General features: G+C 39.0%; 2 protein-coding genes across 4 annotated transcripts in view; one reads left to right on the top strand and one right to left on the bottom strand.

The window, feature by feature from the left end:
* RFC1 (replication factor C subunit 1) overlaps window positions 1–9,318 on the top strand; it is a 33,597-nt gene extending 24,279 nt beyond the window's left edge. For all 3 annotated transcript variants that reach the window (XM_059470134.1, XM_059470136.1, XM_059470133.1), the window contains exons 14-25: window positions 502–611; window positions 1,948–2,062; window positions 2,504–2,592; window positions 3,616–3,753; window positions 4,144–4,239; window positions 4,402–4,500; window positions 4,933–5,087; window positions 5,206–5,323; window positions 6,232–6,377; window positions 6,814–7,027; window positions 8,025–8,216; window positions 8,781–9,318. In XM_059470134.1, coding sequence (XP_059326117.1) covers window positions 502–611; window positions 1,948–2,062; window positions 2,504–2,592; window positions 3,616–3,753; window positions 4,144–4,239; window positions 4,402–4,500; window positions 4,933–5,087; window positions 5,206–5,323; window positions 6,232–6,377; window positions 6,814–7,027; window positions 8,025–8,216; window positions 8,781–8,882 — 1,574 coding nt within the window. In that variant the 3' untranslated portion in view covers window positions 8,883–9,318. The remainder of the gene's footprint in view (window positions 1–501; window positions 612–1,947; window positions 2,063–2,503; window positions 2,593–3,615; window positions 3,754–4,143; window positions 4,240–4,401; window positions 4,501–4,932; window positions 5,088–5,205; window positions 5,324–6,231; window positions 6,378–6,813; window positions 7,028–8,024; window positions 8,217–8,780) is intronic.
* Window positions 9,319–9,525: 207 nt separating this feature from the next.
* WDR19 (WD repeat domain 19) overlaps window positions 9,526–22,122 on the bottom strand; it is a 39,536-nt gene continuing 26,939 nt past the window's right edge. The window contains exons 30-37 of the mRNA XM_059470132.1: window positions 18,349–18,445; window positions 16,150–16,274; window positions 15,428–15,509; window positions 14,658–14,808; window positions 13,183–13,306; window positions 11,401–11,477; window positions 10,631–10,751; window positions 9,526–9,857 (exon numbers count right to left, since the gene is read on the bottom strand). Coding sequence (XP_059326115.1) covers window positions 10,637–10,751; window positions 11,401–11,477; window positions 13,183–13,306; window positions 14,658–14,808; window positions 15,428–15,509; window positions 16,150–16,274; window positions 18,349–18,445 — 771 coding nt within the window. The 3' untranslated portion in view covers window positions 9,526–9,857; window positions 10,631–10,636. The remainder of the gene's footprint in view (window positions 9,858–10,630; window positions 10,752–11,400; window positions 11,478–13,182; window positions 13,307–14,657; window positions 14,809–15,427; window positions 15,510–16,149; window positions 16,275–18,348; window positions 18,446–22,122) is intronic.

Below are 22,122 nucleotides of genomic sequence, written 5' to 3'. Positions count from 1 at the left end.
AGGGATGAATTGTCAGGTCCTGCCTCTGGCAAGAAGGGCATGTGTCAAGTAGACAGGTGGTCATCCTATAGACAGGTTTTTCTGTGTTTAAAAGAGGGTTTAAGTTCAGCTCTAGTAGATAGTGGGATTTTGTATGGGGCGTGTTTGAGGTTTGGCTTAATTTGTTTGTGGTGGTGTGTGGGTTTGGTGATGTTTTTGGTTTTTTATGTGTATGATATGGTTGTGAGGAAATTGCTGAAATGGTTGTATTACATTAATAGCACATTTTGGTATTTTTCAGTTCAAAATCACTGCGAGTTGTAATCTGCAAGCTGGTTTAAGCTGCTTTTACCTGAGTAGTTAGGATGAAGCTGTGTGTGCATCTTTGGATGTTCTTCTCGGTCCTTAAATGAGGAAAAATTCCAATGATGCTTGATATGTTTAGGAGCATGCAGTTTGTTTTATAATTACATACCTAGGTAAAACCTGAATTGTTTTAATTTTTTTTTTTTTTTTTTTTAGCAAAACCCAGTAAAACTGGAAGCAAAGATGATGGGTCAGGCTTTAAAGCAGCATTACTTTCTGGTCCACCTGGAGTTGGTAAAACTACTACAGCTGCTTTGGTTTGTAAGGTGAGTTCATAGTGATGGTTGTTCCCAACACTTTTTTGTTACATATTAATTCTGAATCTGGATACAGGTACAGTGTGCAGGTGGGTGTGCTCTGAATGACAGGGTCTGCTCTCAGCCAGGTTGCACCTGCTCAGAACAGAGTTACAGGTGAAAATATGTGACTGTTTGGATACCTTTATCAGGTCTGAGGTGAGAAGGTACCAATGGATGTCTGCATTTCTTTCTGTTACATTGAGAGGAAACATCCCCCACAGTATGTTGAATAATAGGAAACAGTTTTCCAAAATTGTGAGCATTTAGCACTAGTTCTGCAAGTTGGAGAATATTTTGCACTTAGTGGGAGTCCAATTCTGGCAAGCTTTTTGAAAGGCTAAGGTCATGGTTTTTATGTCTTAACAGTGAGATATTTCCCAGATTTCTTCTAAATTGAAGTGCTACTTCAGGTTGAGAGAAATTGACAGGGCTATGTGTCCATTTCTAAATCTGAATTTAGAAATCTGTTGTATAGAGAATCTTTAATCCTTTTCTCTCCCTTCCCCCACTGCATGTCTTTGAGCTCTGTGCCAACAAGTTGATGCCACACCTAGAGCTAGACTAGGAAAGGTGAATGTGCTGTCTTGAGCTCACTTTTTTTCCTCAAAGCATGGTCTTTTCTGTTTCTGTTTTCCAACCTGGCTTGCTCTTAGCTGCCTCAGGAGTCTACAGAGCATTTCTCTGTGCTCCACAGGAAATGCCAGCAGAACAGACCAATGCTGTGTGTGCTCAGTGCTGTGTTCTGGCTGCCTCTGGCAGGAGAGTTTGCTGATAAAGGAGCAGCTGGGTTAAGTTGTGTCAGGGACTGACAGGAGTGTTAGTGCTGCTGGGGGAGTCATGTGTTTCCTATTGGTCTCTTTCCTGCAGCTTTCAGAGCCATGTGGTATGTTTCTTTGTTATGCAGCTGGAAATACCATGGAGCTTAGCCAGCCTTGGCTCACAGCTCTGTTTCTATCCCTGCTGGCAGTTCTGTTAATCTTCCAAAATTAAAAATGTGCCACTGACTCCAATGGTTCTGCATCCCCCTCAATTAAAACAAAACTAAAACTAACCAAACAAAAAACACCCTAACAACCAACCAACCATCAAACCCAAAAGAAACAAACAACCAATTCAAAAAACAAAACAAAAAACTCCACTACAAAACAAAACATGTCTTTTTTGGGCCTATCTGTTCCACACATGGTTAAAAGTTTTTTTTAATTGCTAGAGAAAATGAGTATAAGGGGAGAAATTAATTAAAACTGTATGATTTGTCACTGATCTGTGTTCTCACTTTTTATGTGGTTTGTGTTTGGACCAGGAGCTGGGGTATAGCTACGTGGAGCTGAATGCCAGCGACACTCGCAGCAAGAACAGTCTGAAGGAAGTGGTTGCTGAGTCACTGAACAACACCAGCATCAAAGACTTCTGTTCTGGTACGTCTGTTGCTTGAAGCAGATTTTTGTTTTATTAAGAGTCTGCTTAGAGGAAGGACAGAGCTTCCTTATTGCACAACAATGTTAGGAATTTACCTTGCTTGTCTGGTGGAGGGGCTTGGCTCTAATAGGGATGGATTCATGTAGTAAGCTGTTATGTTTCTTCTTCAGTTTAGAATTAAATCCTACTACTTCTAGAATGAGTTGTTAATCTGCACAAACTACTGAAGAACTGTGCAGTTGCTCCTCTGTTCCATGGGACTTGTTTCTAAGAAAATAACATGAAGTTATAGTCTGGTCTGTGAACATAGATTCATGTGATCAAGTGGCAGAGCCACCACCTCAGTAGCCTAGGATGGTGTTACCTCACTTAGCATTGGGTAAAACTCTGAGCAGACTCCTTTGTTCTCATCTCATTTTCTTATCCATATTCATTTCCAGGTGCATCTTCATCAGTTAGCGGGAAGCATGTATTGATCATGGATGAAGTGGATGGTATGGCAGGCAATGAAGACAGAGGAGGGATTCAGGTGAAGCCACTGTAGTTCCTAGCTAATGCCATTGCCAAGAGTGTGTGCCATATATAGCACAAGGTAGTCAAGCCACTCTGTCCTCAGCCCATGGTCCATAAACAAACTCTCTGCAGAGTACAGTCTGACACATTTTAGAAGCCTGTCTTTGTGTAAGAGTTGTGCCTTGGTAGATGGGGGGAAAAGGATATTTGTGTAGAAGAAGCCTGGAGTGCTGAACTTGAGTGTGTGCAGTTTAGAACAGGTACATTTATCCTAAGGTGTCTCTAAGGTGACATCTCCCTGCAGTGGGAGGTTCACAGTCTGGCTGGGACTGTTGCTCTTTTGCAAAGGCAGTTACACTGAGTAACTAATGTGTGGCATAGGCAGGAGGACCCTTTGTTCTCTTCAGTAGCTCCAGTTTTAGCTTCTGAGGATTTCCTAGAGTCACGTGCAGTACTTTGGTGCTAAAGGGCATACAGATTTTTAGTTTAGATGCAGGTATTTTCATTGTAGGAATGAAACTGAACTGATTTTCACCTTCACTAGAGCTAGCAAAGTTTGTTCTGGTAAGCCTAAAAATGATGAAGCCTCTTGGAGCAGAGATGAGCTGATCTTTTTACTTTCTGCCTTTTCATTCTTTGTGGCAGGGTGCAGCCAGAAAGCTGTGTGTGCCCTCTGGGCATAAACCAGGTCAAACTGGCCTTTGGAGAAATGAGTCTAATTCTGTAGGTGGACAGCTGTGCTCTCGGCTATTGGTCTTCATTGCTTCTTCAAGACAGTTCCAAACATAACTGCTGGAAGTAGAGAATGGAAGCGGGTAGGCAGCAGATCCCTTGCAGCTGAATAGAACAGGAAATGGAAAAGCATTGATGAGGGGCCAGGTTTGCACTGTGTAGAAATGTGACTACAGCAGGAGTGTTATGGACTTGGCAGCTGTCAAGGATCTGATTTAAGGCAGGGACTAATGCTGCTTGGTATGACATTCTGATTGTTCTCATGATGCAGGTTATCTGATGGCATTGTCACGTGTTTAAATTGCAGGAGCTGATTGCTTTGATCCGGCACACGAAGGTTCCCATCATTTGCATGTGCAACGATCGCAACCACCCCAAGATGCGCTCCTTGGTGCACTACTGCTTGGACCTTCGTTTTCAGAGACCTCGGCTGGAGCAGATCAAAGTAAGTGGGCTGTGGCTGTGTGGGCTGCACTGAATTGCCATCAGGAACTTCAGTTTTCATGTGGCACAGTTTATTCAGAATTGGATACACCACTTCATCTCAGTGAGTAACTGCTTTTCAGAATTAATTGCCTGAGTTGCTCTTCCCAAAGCCTTTTGGATTTTAGATGTCTGCCTTAAGAATATATCCAAAATTGGTTTTTATAAATAAACGTGCTCTTTTTTACACCAGTGGTAAATGATGGCTTATGATGATGAGAGAAAATTTTAGCTATATGTGCTTTAAAAATTTAGAAAAATATGCAGTGTTCTTTCATAGATGTCAGTATTTTCTGCTGGGGCAAGAACTCATAGGAATTCTCTAGTGACAGTTTCTCAATTGTGATTACAGGGTGCCATGATGTCTATTGCATTTAAAGAAGGTTTAAAAATTCCCCCACCTGCTATGCAAGAGATAATCCTGGCAGCAAATCAGGACATCAGACAGGTCAGTACCCATTCAGCATTAGTGACCATTCAAATAGCAGATTATGTACATTGAATTCAAAGTATTTGAACAGTATTCTTATGTATAAAGATCAAGCTGTTACTGCTGTAGTCTTCCATTTAAGTTCTATTATGCTAGAAAATTGTAAATTTTGTTCTTTAGGTTTTACATAATCTTAATATGTGGTGTGCAAAAGACAAATCACTGACTTATGATGAGGCTAAAACAGATGCCAGCAGAGCCAAGAAAGACATCAAACTGGTAAGTGTCAAATACTGGATTGGCTTATACTGTCATATTCTAATGTAATCACTTGGCTTTATAAGCATCTTTTGAACTGAAACACTGAATAAAGCCTAGGTGCCAAGAGCTATCACATTTGGCACAAACAGTTGAAGGGTAGTATATCCAGGACTGAATATAAATTTTGATATACTCTTCTCTTACATAAGATGCAGTTATGAAGCTCATACTTCCCATCCTTTGTTCTCTGTTTAGGAGATAATTCTTTTAATACCAAAAATAAATTACAGTTCTTAAAACTGGTAAAGTTCTAGGGTGGAAATACTGAATGAGGAGCTTGTACTGATGAGTGGAGATACTTCTGGATACTGATTTTGTTGATACTGTGCTGTGTTTTACTTTTTGTGTTGACCTTCTAGCTGATGACTTCTTGAAATGCCATTTATTTAGGGCCCCTTTGATGTGGTCCGGAAGGTTTTTGCTACTGGAGAGGAGGCTGCCCGTATGTCTCTTATAGACAAATCAGATCTTTTCTTCCATGATTATTCACTAGCACCTCTCTTTGTCCAAGAGAACTATGTGCATGTGAAACCAGCTGCTGCTGGGTGAGTTACTCCAAACCCTAAACTGTAATAGGTTTTTGTGTTGGGGAGTCAAAGTAGGCTAAAACCTATCTGGATATTTCTGCCTTGTAACAAAGTCAACTTCATTTTTTTTTCCCAGAGGTAATTTAAAAAAGCACTTGGTGCTGTTGAGTAGAGCAGCTGATAGTATATGTGATGGTGATATAGTGGACAGACAGATTCGTAGCAAGCAGAACTGGAATCTTCTTCCAACACAGGTGAGCACTTAACACTCATTTTATGTTCTTCAAGGGGCAGGGGGAATGTCCAGTGTTAAAGGTGGATCTGTGGAAATTGGTGTTTCAGTGTAGTTGTATGATCTGTACAGTTTGTACTTCATGTAGTTTTTTCTGTTCCACTGGTGATCAGAAGAGTTTCCTATATCCATATTGTTGAGCCCATGCTGCAACATGAAATAAAGTCTTCTGAAATGTGGAGAAGGGGGACAGTCACAAAGCATAGAAGCACATGGTGTGAATCACTTGTGCTGTTACAAGCCTGCTAGATCATGGGTAGGATTTCTTTCAAAGAACAGAGGACTGAAACTTGGTCACTGTACTTCTTTTAATGCTCACTGAAACACTGACAAGACTTGTGCTTAAAGGATTATGACTGGCATCAGAGAATGGATTGTAGGTGAAGTTGGAAGGCACCTCTGGATGTCATCTAGTTCAGTACAGCTCCAAAGAGCTGTATGCTTAGGAACAGAGCTGACTTGATGTAGATTGCAGTGTTCTTTGGAAAGCTCTCCTTCACCATGTCTGTGTGTTGGAGATCACTTGTCTGTGTGAAGTCAGCTATTTGCACTCTAAACTGGACATGAGAAAAGGCCGTGTTTTGGGGTTGGTTTTTTTTTTGGTTTTTCTTCTTTTGAGTTTTGAAACCCAGATAACTTCACAGATATTTTAGAACATGGTAATAAACAGGGTGGTACAAGGGATGAAGCTATTGAGGGATTGACCAGAAATAAGCAATTAAGAGAGTTCTCTTACAATAAACTGTTTCCACTGTGGCCCTGTGTCAACCACCCCTCTTCCCTGGGGACAGTGAAGTGCAGGGCAGTGTGTCATGGTGTCCATGAGACTTCCAGTGTGATCTGAGTTTGGCATGTGTGTTACTTTTTCAGGCTATTTATGCAAGTGTTCTCCCAGGGGAGCTGATGAGGGGTTACATGTCCCAGTTTCCTGTCTTTCCCAGCTGGCTGGGGAAATTTTCATCCACAGGCAAACACGATCGTATCATTCAAGAACTGGCAATGCACATGAGTCTCAGGTAGTACTGGCATTCCTCTGATACAGTTCTTTCTTGTGCAGCTCATTACCTACCATCAGTTCCTTGCTGTGCTTGGTGCAAATAAGTGACACAGTCATGTGTTCTGTGAATGTGTTACTGGTGACACTTCTCTCAGTGCTTAATTTGTACAAGTCAATCACAAGTACCTTGCATTTTTCTTTTTTCCCCTGAAGTTGTTTCTGAGTTAGAGATGTGTTTCCCCAGATTGTCTGGTGTTCAAATACCTTGCATTGGTTATTCCCCAATGCAGGTATGGCAAAAGGAATGGCACACTGTAACTTGCAGTTGGCTCTTAAGGCAGCTGATTGTTGATTTGCTGAGGGCCTCCTTACCTATTTGTTCTTGTCTTTAGAAGTCAGTGTTCCTGGTTGGGACAGATTTACTTACTCAATACTTTATTTTCAATTTGACAAAGAACTCAGACATGTAAGAGGACAGTAAATATGGAATACTTGTCGTATTTGCGGGATGCACTTGTCCAGCCCTTGAGAGACTTTGGAGCAGATGGTGTACAGCAAGCTATAACATTTATGGACTCCTACTGCTTGATGAAAGAAGATGTTGAAAATATCATGGAAATAAGCACGTGGGGAGGCAAACCCAGTCCTTTTTCAAAGCTGGATCCCAAGGTAAAATTCAACAGTGAATTTCTTTGTTTTCTTCTGTATCTTAAAAAAAGAAATCCTAGAATAATTGCTATGGTATGGATGTGCTTTGGAAAGGCTGAAGTTGGTGGACCAGCTTAACCATAATTAACAGTAGGCTTTGTGAATCAGCTGTGAAACATACCACTAAGTTCAGGGCTAAGTCCTAAAAGGTAATCAGGCTGTGCATCACTCAGGAGTCTTACACTTTTTGTTCCTTGTGTAAAGGATTACTAGGAGTCAGTTGTGTCTTGGGTATAGAAGCAGAACACAGGAAGGACAGGGAAAGTTGGTACCTTTCTACAAGGAGGCTCTGGCTGTAAGGTCTGTGTCCTTCAGGCACAGCCCTGCCTGTCTTACCATCGTGCAAAGGAGGAGGGACACACAGCTGCCTGTGTTACAGAGCAGGCACTGCCTTCAGAGGCTGCCTGGCAGCTTACACCTTCCCAGTCTGTCAGACAGAACTGCCAGACCTGGGGTGCTTTGTGTGCTGCTCTTCCAGCACCCAGCCACTGCACTCCAGTGGTTGGGCCTCTCACCTGGTACAAGGAGAGCTTAAGCTCAAATTGCTTTTACAAACTAGGCAGTTGTGGTCTGAAAAAGATCAGGTGCTCATGGAAAGAGAAGAACCTGCTGGTAACGAAACCTACACTACTATCAGGTGTTTTCCCCTAGTCTGAATATGCTGCTTAGTCTGGCAAGTGTACAGTGCTGCTGAAGGGGGCTCTGGTGTGACTTTGCTGAAACTGTTGTAGGCCTGAGCAAGCATCTGAAGATACACACTTTACTGAGGATTATGTGGGTCTTGTTTAAAAGGAGCCTTTGCCATACAGTTCTTAAATGCTTTCTGTGTCCTTTTGAGAGTGTCATCTTCTGTGTACCTTTGGTCATGCCTTTCCAAAGGAAAGTTGATGTGGAATCTCTCAGTAAGTTGCTAACAATGTACAGTTCCTAAACTGATGCTCAGTTTCCTTCCTTCCAGGTGAAAGCAGCTTTCACACGTGCCTACAACAAAGAGGCACACCTGACTCCATACTCACTCAGTGCTGCCAAGGCATCCAAAAGGCAGTCAGCCTCTGCAGCGGCCTTAGAGCTCAGTGAAGACTTGGCTGTGGAAGAGATCCAGTCTGATGAGGATGAGCAGGACACTGTTGACAGTGATGCAATGATTAAGGTGATTTAATTTCCTCAGTATTAAAAAATCTCACTGAAGTGTTGGGGCTTTTTGGTTTGTTTTTAGTTACCTTTCTGTTCTTAGTTACCTTTCTGTGACTTCTAACATGATCTTAATGAATTAAGAAAAAAAAATCATAGAAGTATTATACAATCTCTCAACTTTTAAAATTTTAACTGGTGGTAGTGTGGAAGAGTCTAAGTTACTTCCATCCATTGTCTTATGTTGGACTAAAGTGAGACATCACTCTAAATCTAAAATTCTACATCCAATTCCAAAACTTAGTAATATTTCAAGTGTTGATGAGGATAGTGCCAGTGGCAAGGAGCCACTACAGGCCTGTGCCTGTGTTTCCTACAGATGACAATTCTAGTAAGACCTTTGTAGGTATCACCAAACGGGGACCCTTAAGACTGAACATGGTAGCCTGTACTCTCTATGGCATTTAGAAACTTCACACCTGAAAGGGGAGGGAAAGAGGTGGCTTTTTCCTTAACACTTGACTACATTTTGACTTAAACTTTTGTCAGCTGGATTTTAAACTGCCTGTATTTCTGTTTGTAGCAAAAAAAGGTGAAGTCTTCCAAGCTGCCAAAAAGAGAGAAAAATGAAGAAACAACAAAAAAAGAAGGGAAGAGAAAAGAGAAAACAAGGCATTTAGAGTAAAACCTTGCTTTGGACACAGCTTTGCATATCTAACTTCTGCCAGAAACATGAAACAGATGCAGTGCTGCTGCTGGGAAAGCAGAACCAGTGCGTTGAAAATGCTCCTCTTATAGAGGTGCTGTAGCCCTTGTGCTCTCACCCTGCTGTGCTTACTCCTGACATGGTACATGTTACAAGCTAAACTTCCTTGTGCAACGACACCAGGTGCATGAACATGCTGAAAATGTCATGCTCAGTTACCTGGCATTTCTGCTGAGTCTTCCTAGGACTTCACTGCTTTTTTTTTTTTAAATATAAATCCCCTGACATTATGTGGTGAAGTCTTGTAAATAGTGCATGATGCAAAAACTCCCATACATAAATGGCTTATTTGTACATTACAGAAATTAAGCAGTATATAAAATTACAATAAAATGTTTCACAGGATTATTTTAAAGCTTTGGTTAAGTTCATAGAGTGTTCTGTCCTGTTTCCCTCCTTTATTCCACACTTTTGGTTTTCCTTTACATACATGATGTGGCACTCCTCTTTTCCTACAACTTCCTTTTTGTTCAGTTAGAGACACAGAAAAACAATGAGGGATTTACTTCCAAAAGTCTGTACTTGAATAAGTTATATCTTTAATCAAAACCAGAAAGGAATATTTAAAGAGTAAAAAATGTTTAATTGAAAATATTCATAACAGTTCAGAACAGATACTGAAAAAGAAAACAGTAGGGGGAAGCGTTTTTTGTTCCTGCCACTCATATTACAAAGATGGCTCTGTGGTTTGTCTTTGAAGATGAAATGCAGATTTTGTTTGTAATAATTATCAGTTTTATTGCTACAGTAAACCAAAGTACAAAACTTATCAAAAGCTAAATAGTTACAAATATCACAAAATAGAAGTGACATGGCTGTTAATAGGCCTGGGGAAGAGATGTGTGATGTAGTGGTAGAGCTTCCCTTGCTGCTTGCGAGCCAACACAAGCAGTTCTGGAAATAAACAGAGGTGGTTAATTATATTCTGAGATACTGTGATAGCAGATCAGGAAAAATAAAATAATCTAAAAAGTCCCCAAAAGAACTTGAGTACGTTACTGTGACGTACAGCTCAGTTTTCACATAAGGTGTTTGCAATAGTAAATTGCAATTATTGAAACTACTAACATTATTGAAGAACACTGTTAACTCATTTTCAGTTACCATTAAAAAAAAAAACAACTGAAGTCCTGGATCTAAGTCTTTGGTATAGACAGAGCCATGCTCTCATTCTTAGAAGGATGAGTATTTCAGGCCAGTACTTGCTGTTGTCCTGGGATAGATTCTGTTAAATAGTCAAGATCATGTAACCTGCATTTTAGATTTGCTCCTTCCAGTTAGTGCCCCTCTTGCTCTCTCTCCCCCCACACTTAAACCTGTGCTGGAAGAGCTGGGGAAGTTTGGATGATGCTGAGATCTTAAAACTATTCTCTGTGCTACTCAAGCACACCTGGTGTTCAGGAACATGTTCCAAACCACAACAGTTTGGGGATGTTAATGTAGTCATAGAGGTAAACTGAGTTGAAGCACAATTTAACAACCAGGTAAGTTGCAGTAGCAAAACCTACTGATGTTTGCATGCCTGAGGGCAAATAGGTGATAAAACTGGGTCTCAAGTTATCTGAGGCATTGACCCAGGCTCTAAGGTAAGATTCCTTACTAGGAAAAACTCCAGAGCTGTCTAGAATGAACCCTGTTAAGTAAGAAGTACAGGCTGTAGGCCATACCTGAATTTACTGGTCCTCGTCTTCTAGTTTGAGGTACTCTGTGCAGTCATTTATTTTCTTAAGATCAGCAATGTTTATCCTTTCAGAACACATGGGACACACATTTTCAGTCTGTAACAGGCTGTTTTAAAGGAAGGGTAACTGGTCAAAAGCAAATTCTACCATTTTTCAAAGGAAGTTGGGCCTGAGGCACAAAGCCTAGACCAGAGTTCTGACCAGTGCTTGTAACAAGTGCAGGTCAGAGCAATGGCTGCTTCTGTCTACATTTTCAGCATTTGAGAACCACATGAAGAAAGCTGCTGTTTGCATTTAAACATATAACAAAGGAGGTTTTGCTGATACTGGAACAGAGCTATCCCATTGTCACATGTGATTATGAGGGACAAGACATTTTTGCTGTCTTAGTCTGTACCCAATTCTATGTGCACTTTGTTGGTTTTGGTGATTGCTGGTGTGTCTGTGTTCCTGCCCTCCCCCCATCTCAGGCCTTCTTCCTGGACAGAGCTGAGAACTTACACAAGCTCACCATCCATCTTCATTACTGTTCCAGTTGGAGCCCTGCATCCCTGGCCCAGTTATTTTATCATATCCTATCATTTTGGTCAACTTTGAAGCAAAGTTCTCTGAGAGTCTAACGTGCAATTACCAAGTAAGGGGAATTCTTCCACCCAGCCCAGCCCTATTACATGTTTTTAGTACCAAATGATCCATTAGCTGCTAAAACATGAAGAAACATTGGAATACTGCAATAGAAAAAAATCCCAACTTACTTCTTGAATTCCGAGTAGAGGGCAGGAAAGTCACAGTGTGGGCAAACTGTCCAGTCATCGCGCACCATGTGCCGACCCTGCAGACAGAAACTGCCGGTAACTGAGGGGCAAGTGCTGCCTGCCTACAGAGCATTTCCTTTTGGACCTGTTACTATGAGAAAGCCTCAGCAACTGAGTTCTAAGATCTTGAATTAAAAGCCCCACATAGTGTTACCGTAGCTTGATTACTGTGTAAATTCTGTAACTAGAAAAGGAGCTCTCACAGATGCAGTGTTATCATTTGCATTCCTCTTTTTAAAATGGAAATCTAGGAATATACTGAATTACATCGTTTAAAATTCTTCTCGTTTGGCAATTCTAGAATGCTATCTGTAGATCTGTACCCAGAGCTGTACTTAAATCTGCTGGCATTTTTGGTGTTGTAACATACCAAAAATGCCCCCAAAAGCCACAGCACCTGAGCCCCGTAGGTCACATTCAGCACTCATTTGTGAGCCTGCCTGGCCTTTGCCTCTTTACTCTACACTTTCTTTTTTTTTGCTACAGTTTACTAGTTTACTTTTGATAGAAGGAATTTATATGTATCTTTTTAATACTGTAAAAAAACACAGCAGCACCTTGACTTATCCTGAGAGATTTATGTGCTAATACGATATGCAACAGCAGACTGTTTTGACACTGACTCTGGTTTGATGTTTGAAAATGCCACAGTCCTAATATCTGCAAACACTGTGACGTGAACAAACTGTGGCCAAGATGGAGCCTAAATAAATATTGTGTAACATACATTAACATGTACCTTGTGTTTGGCTCATAAAGTTCTATTTAAAATCCTTTGTTTTCCTAAAGATATTACTTCTAAAGTATACCTGTCATCTTATTCTGCTAAACCAATAGAACAAAAAGACCCCCATATAATGGATATTAATTTTTTTGTGAGACTTAATTCTTTAGTTTAATAAAGAATGTTAACTCAACATTTGTTCCCTGTTCAAGTAAGTTCTCTTTTTTTTCCTGCAATTATAGTATAACAATTCACATGAACCCAGTAAAAACTGTATTAGTTATACAGTAGCTGTACAGGAACTTCCACCAAGAATGTATACCATCCCTACATTTTCAGTACACTCTACAGAAACAAAAAATGGTAGAACTTATCATTTCTGTAAAGATGAGTAATTGAGAAATGCTGGGGTCACTGCCTGAAGCATTAGCATTGGATGCACTTAATTTCCCAAAAGAGCTTTCTGAAGTTTTGTTGATTTTTTTTGTTCAGTTGGTTTGTTTTTAATTTTTGTTTTTAAGTCTTGGTAGCTTAGGGGACATGAGCTGTGACCTCCACAAGCTCTTGTACATGGAAAAGGAAAGAGGGACTTCTGTTAGTTCTCTGAGCACTTGAGCCCCTGGGCAAATGGCTGAGCTGGGAAGGCAGCAGCAGCAGTAGTCTGTATTCTCCCCAGTGCACCAACTACACCAAATGTGTGTGCTGGGGATTCCTGGTGCTGCACCTGCTTTCTCAGGAAGCTGAAGTCTCCCAGAATGTCTTCCTGAATTTACTGGCACCCTCAAGTGCCTGCTAGTTGTAGGTGGTGAGTGAGGACACTCTTACAATAGTCAAAGACAAAAAGAAATTTGGCAACAGATTAGAAAAACCCATAAATGCATAAAAATATCTGGCTTGGATCCACTAGCAAACTGAAGAAGTTCAAATGAACTTATTTTTAGAAGGGAAAGCAGCTTTGCCTTTACTGTCACAGTGCAGAAAGCACAGCAGGCACTCACAGTTGCAATGCAGTATGGAAGGTTGTTTTTACAGCTGGGACACAGAAGTTCACACTCTGGGAGCTGGAAAGCACAGTAGGGACAGGCTGTGGTTGGCTCTTCTATCTCAGTTGTGTCCCGACGTCTAAAACAGAGATACAGCTGTGAATAAAACCTTCAAGCTGTTTGAACTTAACAAAGCTGGTTTCCAATGCCTTTGATATTTAGCAAGTGTTCTTCCTTTGAGTTACTTGCATAACTTCCAGCTGTTATTTTACATTCTATCAGCTCCTTCCTTTTAACTATCACCCAATCTTCATCACAATTATGTCAACTCAGAAATAATAGATAACTTTCCATTTAATTAGAAACACCACTATCTTTTAAAAGGTGTAACTAATCCTAATACTTTACAAGATTTCAAAACTGAGAGTCTATATGTATTGACTATAAAGTTATGGTTTCCTTCTTTCAGAGTTTTTTTGTGGCAGGACCACAAAGAATGGGAGAAAGAAAAAACTGGTTTCATGATAAGATCACACAGCTTCTAACTGCCTCCAGAAAGGCAGAAGAATGTAAGAATTTCAGAGAAACACCATAAAAACCAGTATCCATAAAAAGTTATGTAAGCTGAGACTCTTTAGGTCCTGAAAAGATAAAACTGATAAAAGGGAAATAAATCAATCATGTTTTAAAATCATAAATTACACAGAAAAGGGTAAATCTCTCCCAAGAGGAAAACCTACGAGGCCTTAACTAGCTAAGACCAGTCTTGACACAATGGAACTTGTTGTAGGAATCAACTGTCATTAAATATGTACATTTAAATTAAATATTAAATATTTTGTTTAAGCAGAGTGATTGGATAAGCTCATGGAGAGCTTACAGACTTCACAAATAAATACCTAAAGCATCAGTATGAGCTCAGCAAGTCCCTGAGCCTTGGTTAGAGTCAAGTAGAATAAATGACAAAAGTGTTACATATGCTTGCCCTACTGTTCTACTATTACTATGCTTCCTCCTCTGGCAGAAAATATTGACTAGGATCAAAACAAAACTTCAGATAAGTAAGAAAATGCCAGGAACTGCAGGAACTCCTATATTTTATTTGCCCTCCCATTCTTTTTTATCTTAGCAATTTAGTCATCTAAATCACAGAAGAGCACAATGCTGCTGCTGTAGTAGCCTGTGGTGGATTCTGGCTGTGGATTCTCAACTAGAAACCAACTAAGGCTCCGTGGCTGCACTTCTGTAGGGAGAAGATGGAAAACACTATTGCTGGTTAGGAAACATTTTAAATGTACATTGCATTTAAGGCTTATCACATTCAAAGGAAGTCTTTAAATCTCAAAGAAGGGTGGAAAATGGTTCTTAGCCTTTCAAATATAAGACAGTGAAATAATGTGAAAACACTCTACAGGCTTTATGAGCAAAAACATAAAAAGTAAAAAACAATAAAGCCTTGAAACTGTGTGCATCTGATTAACATCACTCACCTGACCATTGTTTCAATTTTCTTTTTGTATTTTGGATCTATTTTACTCCGATACTCAGGTCTCATCAACATAGCAGCAAAACTGAAGGCTGAGTTTTTCAATCCTGCTCGGTGACACTCAATCACAGCTGAAGTCAGGATTGGCACAATATCTGTAATCAAATGAAACAATTATGTCAAATATTTACCAATATTAATGTTTAAAACCTTTAAGCTAATACAGTTAAAAAAGTACTGATGAAAAAAGACTATTTTTCTTCTTTGTCATGGTACACAGTTGTACAATATGGGGCATTCTTGGAACCATATACAGGAAAACCATTGTTTCAACTCTCACTGCCTCACACTCCTGAGGCTCAGCATGGCAGCAGGAATGTTCTGATTTTAGCCATTTCTCCCAAATCCTGTCTGCACTCTTTAAAGTCTACTTTTTAGTCTACATTTTCCATGTACCCAAAAATAACTTTTAAAAGAGATCGATTAAAAATTGGTGATGAAGTCCCAGAACCAGTCAGTTCATTACACACAGTCCTGAGACTGTGTGGCTGAGGCTGCTCAGTACTGCAGTAAAGTGAGCACAGATTGAAGTGCTGGTGAGGATCCCAGCACTGTGTATGGGAGAGCTGCCTGGAGGAGCATGCAGAGCACACTGTGCAGTTACACTCTGTTGTTGCCCACAGGATGACAGGGGAGGATGATGAACCTTGCAGGGCAGTGCTGATTAATGAGCTGCCCCCTGTAGAGCACAGCCCCTCTGCTGTCAGCACTCACGTGATGGGAACTTGCTGATGTTGTTGGCCACACGTATGAGCATCCGCGCTCCCTTCATGTGGTCACCACGTTTCACGTGAATCTGGAACACAGCACACAAACCACATTTACTGCAGCCATGGGGGAGAGGAGTTCCAGCAGCCTGCTCTTGGCATGCATCCATCCTGCTGGGAGCTGCATGCCAACAGCTCCTTCATGAAACTGAGCAGAGCTGACTACAGAAGGGACCAGAGACCTCAGCATGGCCCTCCTCATTTCCTTCTGGCCTTCAGCCCAGCACTTGCTGCTCTTGTCCACTGCTGGTAGAGAGGGAGGCCAAAGCTGGCTGTAGGAATGGATATCCTGATGGGCATCCATGGGTTAACAAAGAGAAATCATTTGAGCCCTGCTTAACTTCATTTACAGAAAAGCAGTGATCTACTTATGGATAATAACCTCAAATACAACAACAGCAACAATAATAAATAGTTGTAGCATAGTATTTGTAAGCATGAATGCAAAAGAAAAACAGGAAGCTGTATGTAATTTTCAATTATTCAGTTTTTAAAAAAAGAATACGCTACTCAAAGAGGCAGAAACAACTACGGATTGTCCTCCTGAAGCTTGCTGTTGGCATGCACTTGGATTCTGTGATACAATCTATATGACAATATAATTTATGTACACAGAACATCCATACATAGAGTTCAGTAAATCAGACACTGCAACTTACACATCCTTACCTTCACTAAAATATAGCTGTGTAGAATCATAAGGTTTGTAGCCATCTCAGAAGAAATTTTAATCTTCTGGGTCTTTAACTCTGAATACATACTGAAAAGAACATCACGTGCATTTCGATAGTTTCCTTAAGGAAAAAACCCCAACAATTAACAGTAAATTTAAATTTTTCATAACAATATCTTTACTAATGAAATATAGGGAAGCAGAAGTTATGCTGATCCTTTGAATAAAATCATTGCGTGACAATTTCTTTGGAAAGCCACAAGTAGTTGTCACAGTATCCTAAACAATATAAGCGAGGAAGTTTAAAAAAGAAATTACACTAGGAGAAGTAATCTAAACAGTAGCAAAATATATATGATATATAAATATGATGGCAATTTATATAATGAACTTTAAAAGTGGAAGATGTTTTTAGAGCATTTAAAGATTTTCTTGTTGTTATCCTTCAATGTCAGATATTCAAAAGCCACTTTTTAAATATTAATTTAGTATACTTTAACTTGATCATTTACTTTGGCAACTCCTTGCCTCTGCAACCAAACCCAAAACCTGTCAAGGGATAGTTAAAACTTGAATGTTATTTCACTAGGTTGTACTGTTTCAAGGTTATGATTGAGGATTGTCCTGAAACCACAGGATTTCATTAAACAATCAATGTAGCTGAAATCAAGTAGTGTTTTGCAATTAGTCTATTCTTAAGATTTTTTTTCTTGTTTTGTTTTGGGGTTATTTTGCTGATTGTTTTGGGATTTTTTACATTCATAGAGGCGGAGAAAGTCATACTCTTCACAGCTGGAGGCATTTAAAGGAAATTCTAGTTATTTCAGCAAACGTTCTCCTTTGCCTCCCTGTATTTCTCTATCAGCAGATGTTTTCACTCTACAGAGCAACTTATAATGTTTTGTTATACACTACAATTGAATCTAACTGTGAAATTTGTGTGAGACAGCTAAATATCACTTCAGAATTAGTTGCTGGAAAACAACATTATCCTTTTATATTCTATTGCTGACTCTCAATATAAGACAGTCTTAAAATCACGTGATTACATAAAAACAACTTCAAGCAAAACTACACTTAAAATGGCATTCCCAAAGGAAAATACCAAGCAGTATGACTTAAATATTATAATTAGATGGATTTTTAAGGAAAGAACAAACTATATTGGTGCAAATTTCACAATCAAGCTCACTGAAATCTGCTGAAGAAAGAGGATGCTGATGTAAAATTGTCTCTCCAGAAGAAACAGTTAGTGCAAGATTGGTGCTTTTGATGAGACAAACATGGTGCTTCTTATTACTCTGTTGCAGAACATATTTATACTACTAGGGAATATGAAACACACCATGGGATACTGCATTTTAGATACAAGTTTTCAGATTCAGAGATGCTAATAAATATTTAAACTCTTGAGCCTTTGCATTTCCTGCTTATATAATTAGCACAAATACATTATTCACTTCTATGATGGATTGGGAGATTTACTTGCCAAGGGTTTCAGAGGTTTTTCCACTCCTTAGCCCAGTGCTGAGGAGCAGCCAAGGAGCAGCCCATAAATGTTAATTTGCCTGGGTTATTCCCAAGACTGCTATTTTTCCTCTATAGATTTTTCTTTTACATAATTGAAATGAAAAGCAAGCAGTGTTATGGTAGGGTTGTTGCCATGGCTACAGAGGAGAGTGAATAATGGAGGTGGCAGCTATTTTGCTACTAGCCTTCTCTCTTCTTATTTTTTTCTAACTTTAGCAACCCATTTTCTAACTTTAGCAACCCAAAACCAAGCTTAAAGTAAGCATATGTCTGGTCCTTCAACAGAAATCAACTCCTCTGCCAATTTTCCACTGATAAAAGATCAGTACCAACCCAGAAACCATATGCAGAAATGGCAATTCTATGACTTGTAGTAGACAGAAAGGTAAAGCCATGGGCTGTCTCAATCACTATGTTTACTTGAATGTATAAAGAACACAGTTATTTTCCAGAAGTTTCTTTTCCCCCCAATATTTAATATAACAGTGTGAGTCCACAGGTTTTCCCCAAGTCTACTTCCAAATTCAAAACTGAACTTGAATATGATTAAAAGCACCAGTACATGTCTTCTCTAAGTAGAATTCTACACAAATAACAGCACCCTAAGTAGGGCGCCTAAGGAGGCAGCATGAGAGTTGCCATCACATCAGAGAAAACAGACTTACCTGAACACTGCTCCTCCCTGGCAATTATTATGGCAGTTCTGGCAGCATCTCGGTGCTGCTTTAGGGCCATGTACAAGCGGAACAGGTACCTGGCATCCTGAATGAAACCATACAAAAGCAATTAGTACTGACCAAATTCATACTGCTGTGTTCCCTTTCTTGACTTGCTCATCCCAGCAGCACACTCTCCAAAGAAAGCAGACAAGCTTGCTCCATGAAGAGCTCTCTGTATGACCCCCAGCAGGGCTTGGCTGCTGCCCAGGCACAGAACAGCCAGGGCTAGGGCCCGAGGGAAGGGAGTGCTAGCAGGTGCTGGCCAAGCCCTGGCAGGAGGGTGCAGAAAGCCACAGACCACCATGCACATGGAGAGTTGTACAGGGGGAAACCAAACAGCTCCAGCTGTGTGGGCATTGACAGTGTCAGAAAAGAACCCAGGGACTCCTTTTAGAAATAGAAGTCTTGCCAGAAATGCTTAAATTGTGTTACGGATCTGGATGCAGACATTGCTTAGTGTGGATGCAGATGACAAAATCTGGCCCCTAATGAATGTATTGTTCTGGGACCAGATGGTGGACATCCAAGAGAGCTAAAAAATTGAAAATTAGGGGACAACTAGCTGAATAAGACGTATAAAATTTATGATATTTATGATTTGCTACACCAGGAACTTTTGATAATTATATAACTCAAGAATGGCAAATGCAGCAAACAGTTCACCCAAAACCTGGCAATCTAACAGCAGGCAAATTAGTGAAATAATTTAAAAACAAAACCAAAAAACAGGATGGTAATATTGTAGAAAACAAACATGAGTTCTATTTTTGTAAGTGTACTCAAATATCTAGAAGACTAGTAAAAAAAAATACCAATGAGAGAAAGAATTGGTCTTTGATAAGAAATCAGAGTTTGCTTGGTTTTGAGAAAATTGGGATTGAGGAAATCCTCAAGAGGTAATTCCTAAAACTACAAAATAAAATATAGGAATAGAAAAGAAAGAATAGAAAAAAGTAAATATTAAAAACATTCTATTTATTGATATTAAAGAAGTATAAAAAATATAAAGCAAAATAAAATTACCTTGCTTATGTTGAAAAGAAAATATTAAGAGCAAAAAAATTGGTTGAGTGTCACTATTTTATATCATTAGCAGTGATTTCTAAAATGGGGTCAATACAAAGTAAACCCTGTACATGATAATCTTATAACTAGTAAATTGGAATTAAATTAAGCTAAATATTGTATATAATGGTATGGTTCCAACTTAAATGTAAAAATGAAAAAAAAAAAAAAAGACAACACTTGCAACTTTATGGAGAGCTTAGCAAAAAAATACAAACCAGCCAATTCTGCAATATTAGTAGTAAATCTAAACACTTAAAGTGTGTATTCTATGTTAAAATGGTAAGAAAATTACTACAACAATAATTGTATTAATCAATGTTGTGTTATTCTCTGGAATACTGTGTGGGTTTTGTATGTAAGGCTCAGGCACAGCAAAAAAAAGTAGAAATTCAAGGGAACGGATATATTAAAGATATAAAGATATTTCCTTGTAGAGAAGATGACTGCAAAGATTAGACTGTACTTAAGCAAAGAAAAAATTAGAAAGAAAAAAAATCACAGAAATGAAAGCAAGAGAGAAAGAAGTGCACATGGAAAGAAAAGAGAAGACAAAATTAGACTTCTTTCTAACTTGAATACAAGGAAAAACTTTAAGTGACCAAAAGGAATTACTGTTAAATTAATGATGGAGCAGAATTTCAGGCAATACATGATCAGAAGGTTGAACATCATTAAGAACTGTAACTTAAGAATAATGAAATAGTTATCTCGATAATAAAGTAACTGCAACTACTTACATTAACAGATATTAATTATCCACTGTAAACTGCCTCAAAAAGAAAAATTGCTATGCCCTTAGTGGGGTAAACCAAAAATTAGTAAAATTAGTTGGTTATAATTCTTCCCCATTTCTGATATCACCTAATGGCCACAGATGGCCATTCCACTGATGATTAGCAGAAACCTTTCTCGTGCTGCAGCAGGAAACGATGCTGTCCCAGCATGGACCAGTGGACTTATATGGTGTTTGCCATGTTCCTAATTATATTTAACTTAAATAATATATTTTAAATATTTACCCCCCCCCAAAAAAAAAGAAAAAAATAAGAAAAAACAGAAAAAAATTGAAAGTAATTAATGAAAAAATATTCCCATGTTTTACTTTGATACTCCTACCTTTAAAATCAGTAAGTTAAGGAGCAGAAAATGCAGGAAAGATTTTCTAATACAATGCATTTCCTAAGGTCTTTGGAAAATTTGTTATTGCAATCTGATTTAGTATTAGATATTCATAATTTTAGTTTAATTTTTCTTTTTTAAATGTATGTACTCAGAAAATATGCACATGAAAAACAGCAGAACCTTGCTAGATAATGTTCCCCGAAAGAGGGCACATGACAAATTAAGAATATATGTTGAAATTAACAAACACAACAGTTGACATAATCAGACATCTAAGAAATAGTTTATAATTAATCAGACAATATTGTAGCAAAATTTTCGTGAGCATAATAATTTTGATAATATGACACTTCATTAAAATGCCAGATAATTGTTGGCTGTGAAAGATTTAAACCAATCAGCCAGTCAGTAATGATCTGGGTTGAAGATCAATGCTTGAAATAATGAGCAAGTTTCTGCTGCATGGCTGCCAATAAATTCACTCTTACTTTCAGCTTTACAAAAATGCCACGACATAGAAGCTTCTATTTTCTAAAAACAATAATATCTTGCGTGATAAATTCAAGAACAGTCTCCATAGCATAATGAAGATAATGATTGTTTTTAAAGCAAATCTATATGATTGGATAAAGTAAAATTTTGTTACTCACTGAGAGAGACTATGGTAGATTGGATTAAAGCATTCAGAAGAACAAGAGAGAGCTTTTAAATAAGGAAAACAAAGCTCTGCACTGAAGTTCAAAACAATAGCAATAATGGCATTCAAAAAATTTCCAAATCTTTTCTAAAATCTTTAGAACCTCTTCACTATGGAGATCATACTGTAGCTCACTTCCCTTACCCAGTCCCATGGACTTCTCTGAATGAGGCAGCTAGACTGCTGTTCTGAGAAAAGAGACCAGATGCTACATTTTCTCTCCACCCAGATTCCAACATAAATATGGAATTAGTCTTGCTTACACTGCTACTACATAGGTTTTTCATCCAGTGCCTCCAACAGCTTAATTTCCTTTGGGCTCTTGCAGTTGAATTCTGTTTGTTTTGCTATGTTTTGCTTCTCTCATAATTTTATTGAAGTTCACATTTCATATTAGAGGTAAAGTTAGAGGTAAATAATAAAGAGATAGAGGTTTGGTTTGGCTCTCCTTTTTTTACCTTTTACAAAAGCAAAGTTTGCTTGGCCATCAAATGCCCAATGTCTCTAAAAGTCTAAAATCTCAAACCCTTAATTCATACAGAGAGGAAAGAGACAGTTTCTAGCTTCCTAACAGAATTGTAAACCACAGCTGTAATATTAGGGGTGAAATCAACTTACTGCACTGAGCCCCTGTCATCTCCATAATTACCAAGCCTTATTGCCCTCAGCAAGGCATAATTTATACTTCCATATGTATCATATTGCACCTGACTGTATTTACCATGACTTTGTTTGAGACCCTAAATTCCTTGACTAAGCAATTGACAGTAGACTGCAACACCCTCACCTGAGGTCTGACTTTCCCCAGTTAGCTCACATTCCAGGTCTGCTGT

Source organism: Ammospiza nelsoni, chromosome 4 (assembly GCF_027579445.1).
Source record: "Ammospiza nelsoni isolate bAmmNel1 chromosome 4, bAmmNel1.pri, whole genome shotgun sequence".
NCBI lineage: Eukaryota > Metazoa > Chordata > Aves > Passeriformes > Passerellidae > Ammospiza > Ammospiza nelsoni.
This window is presented reverse-complemented; position numbering and strand designations above follow the sequence as displayed.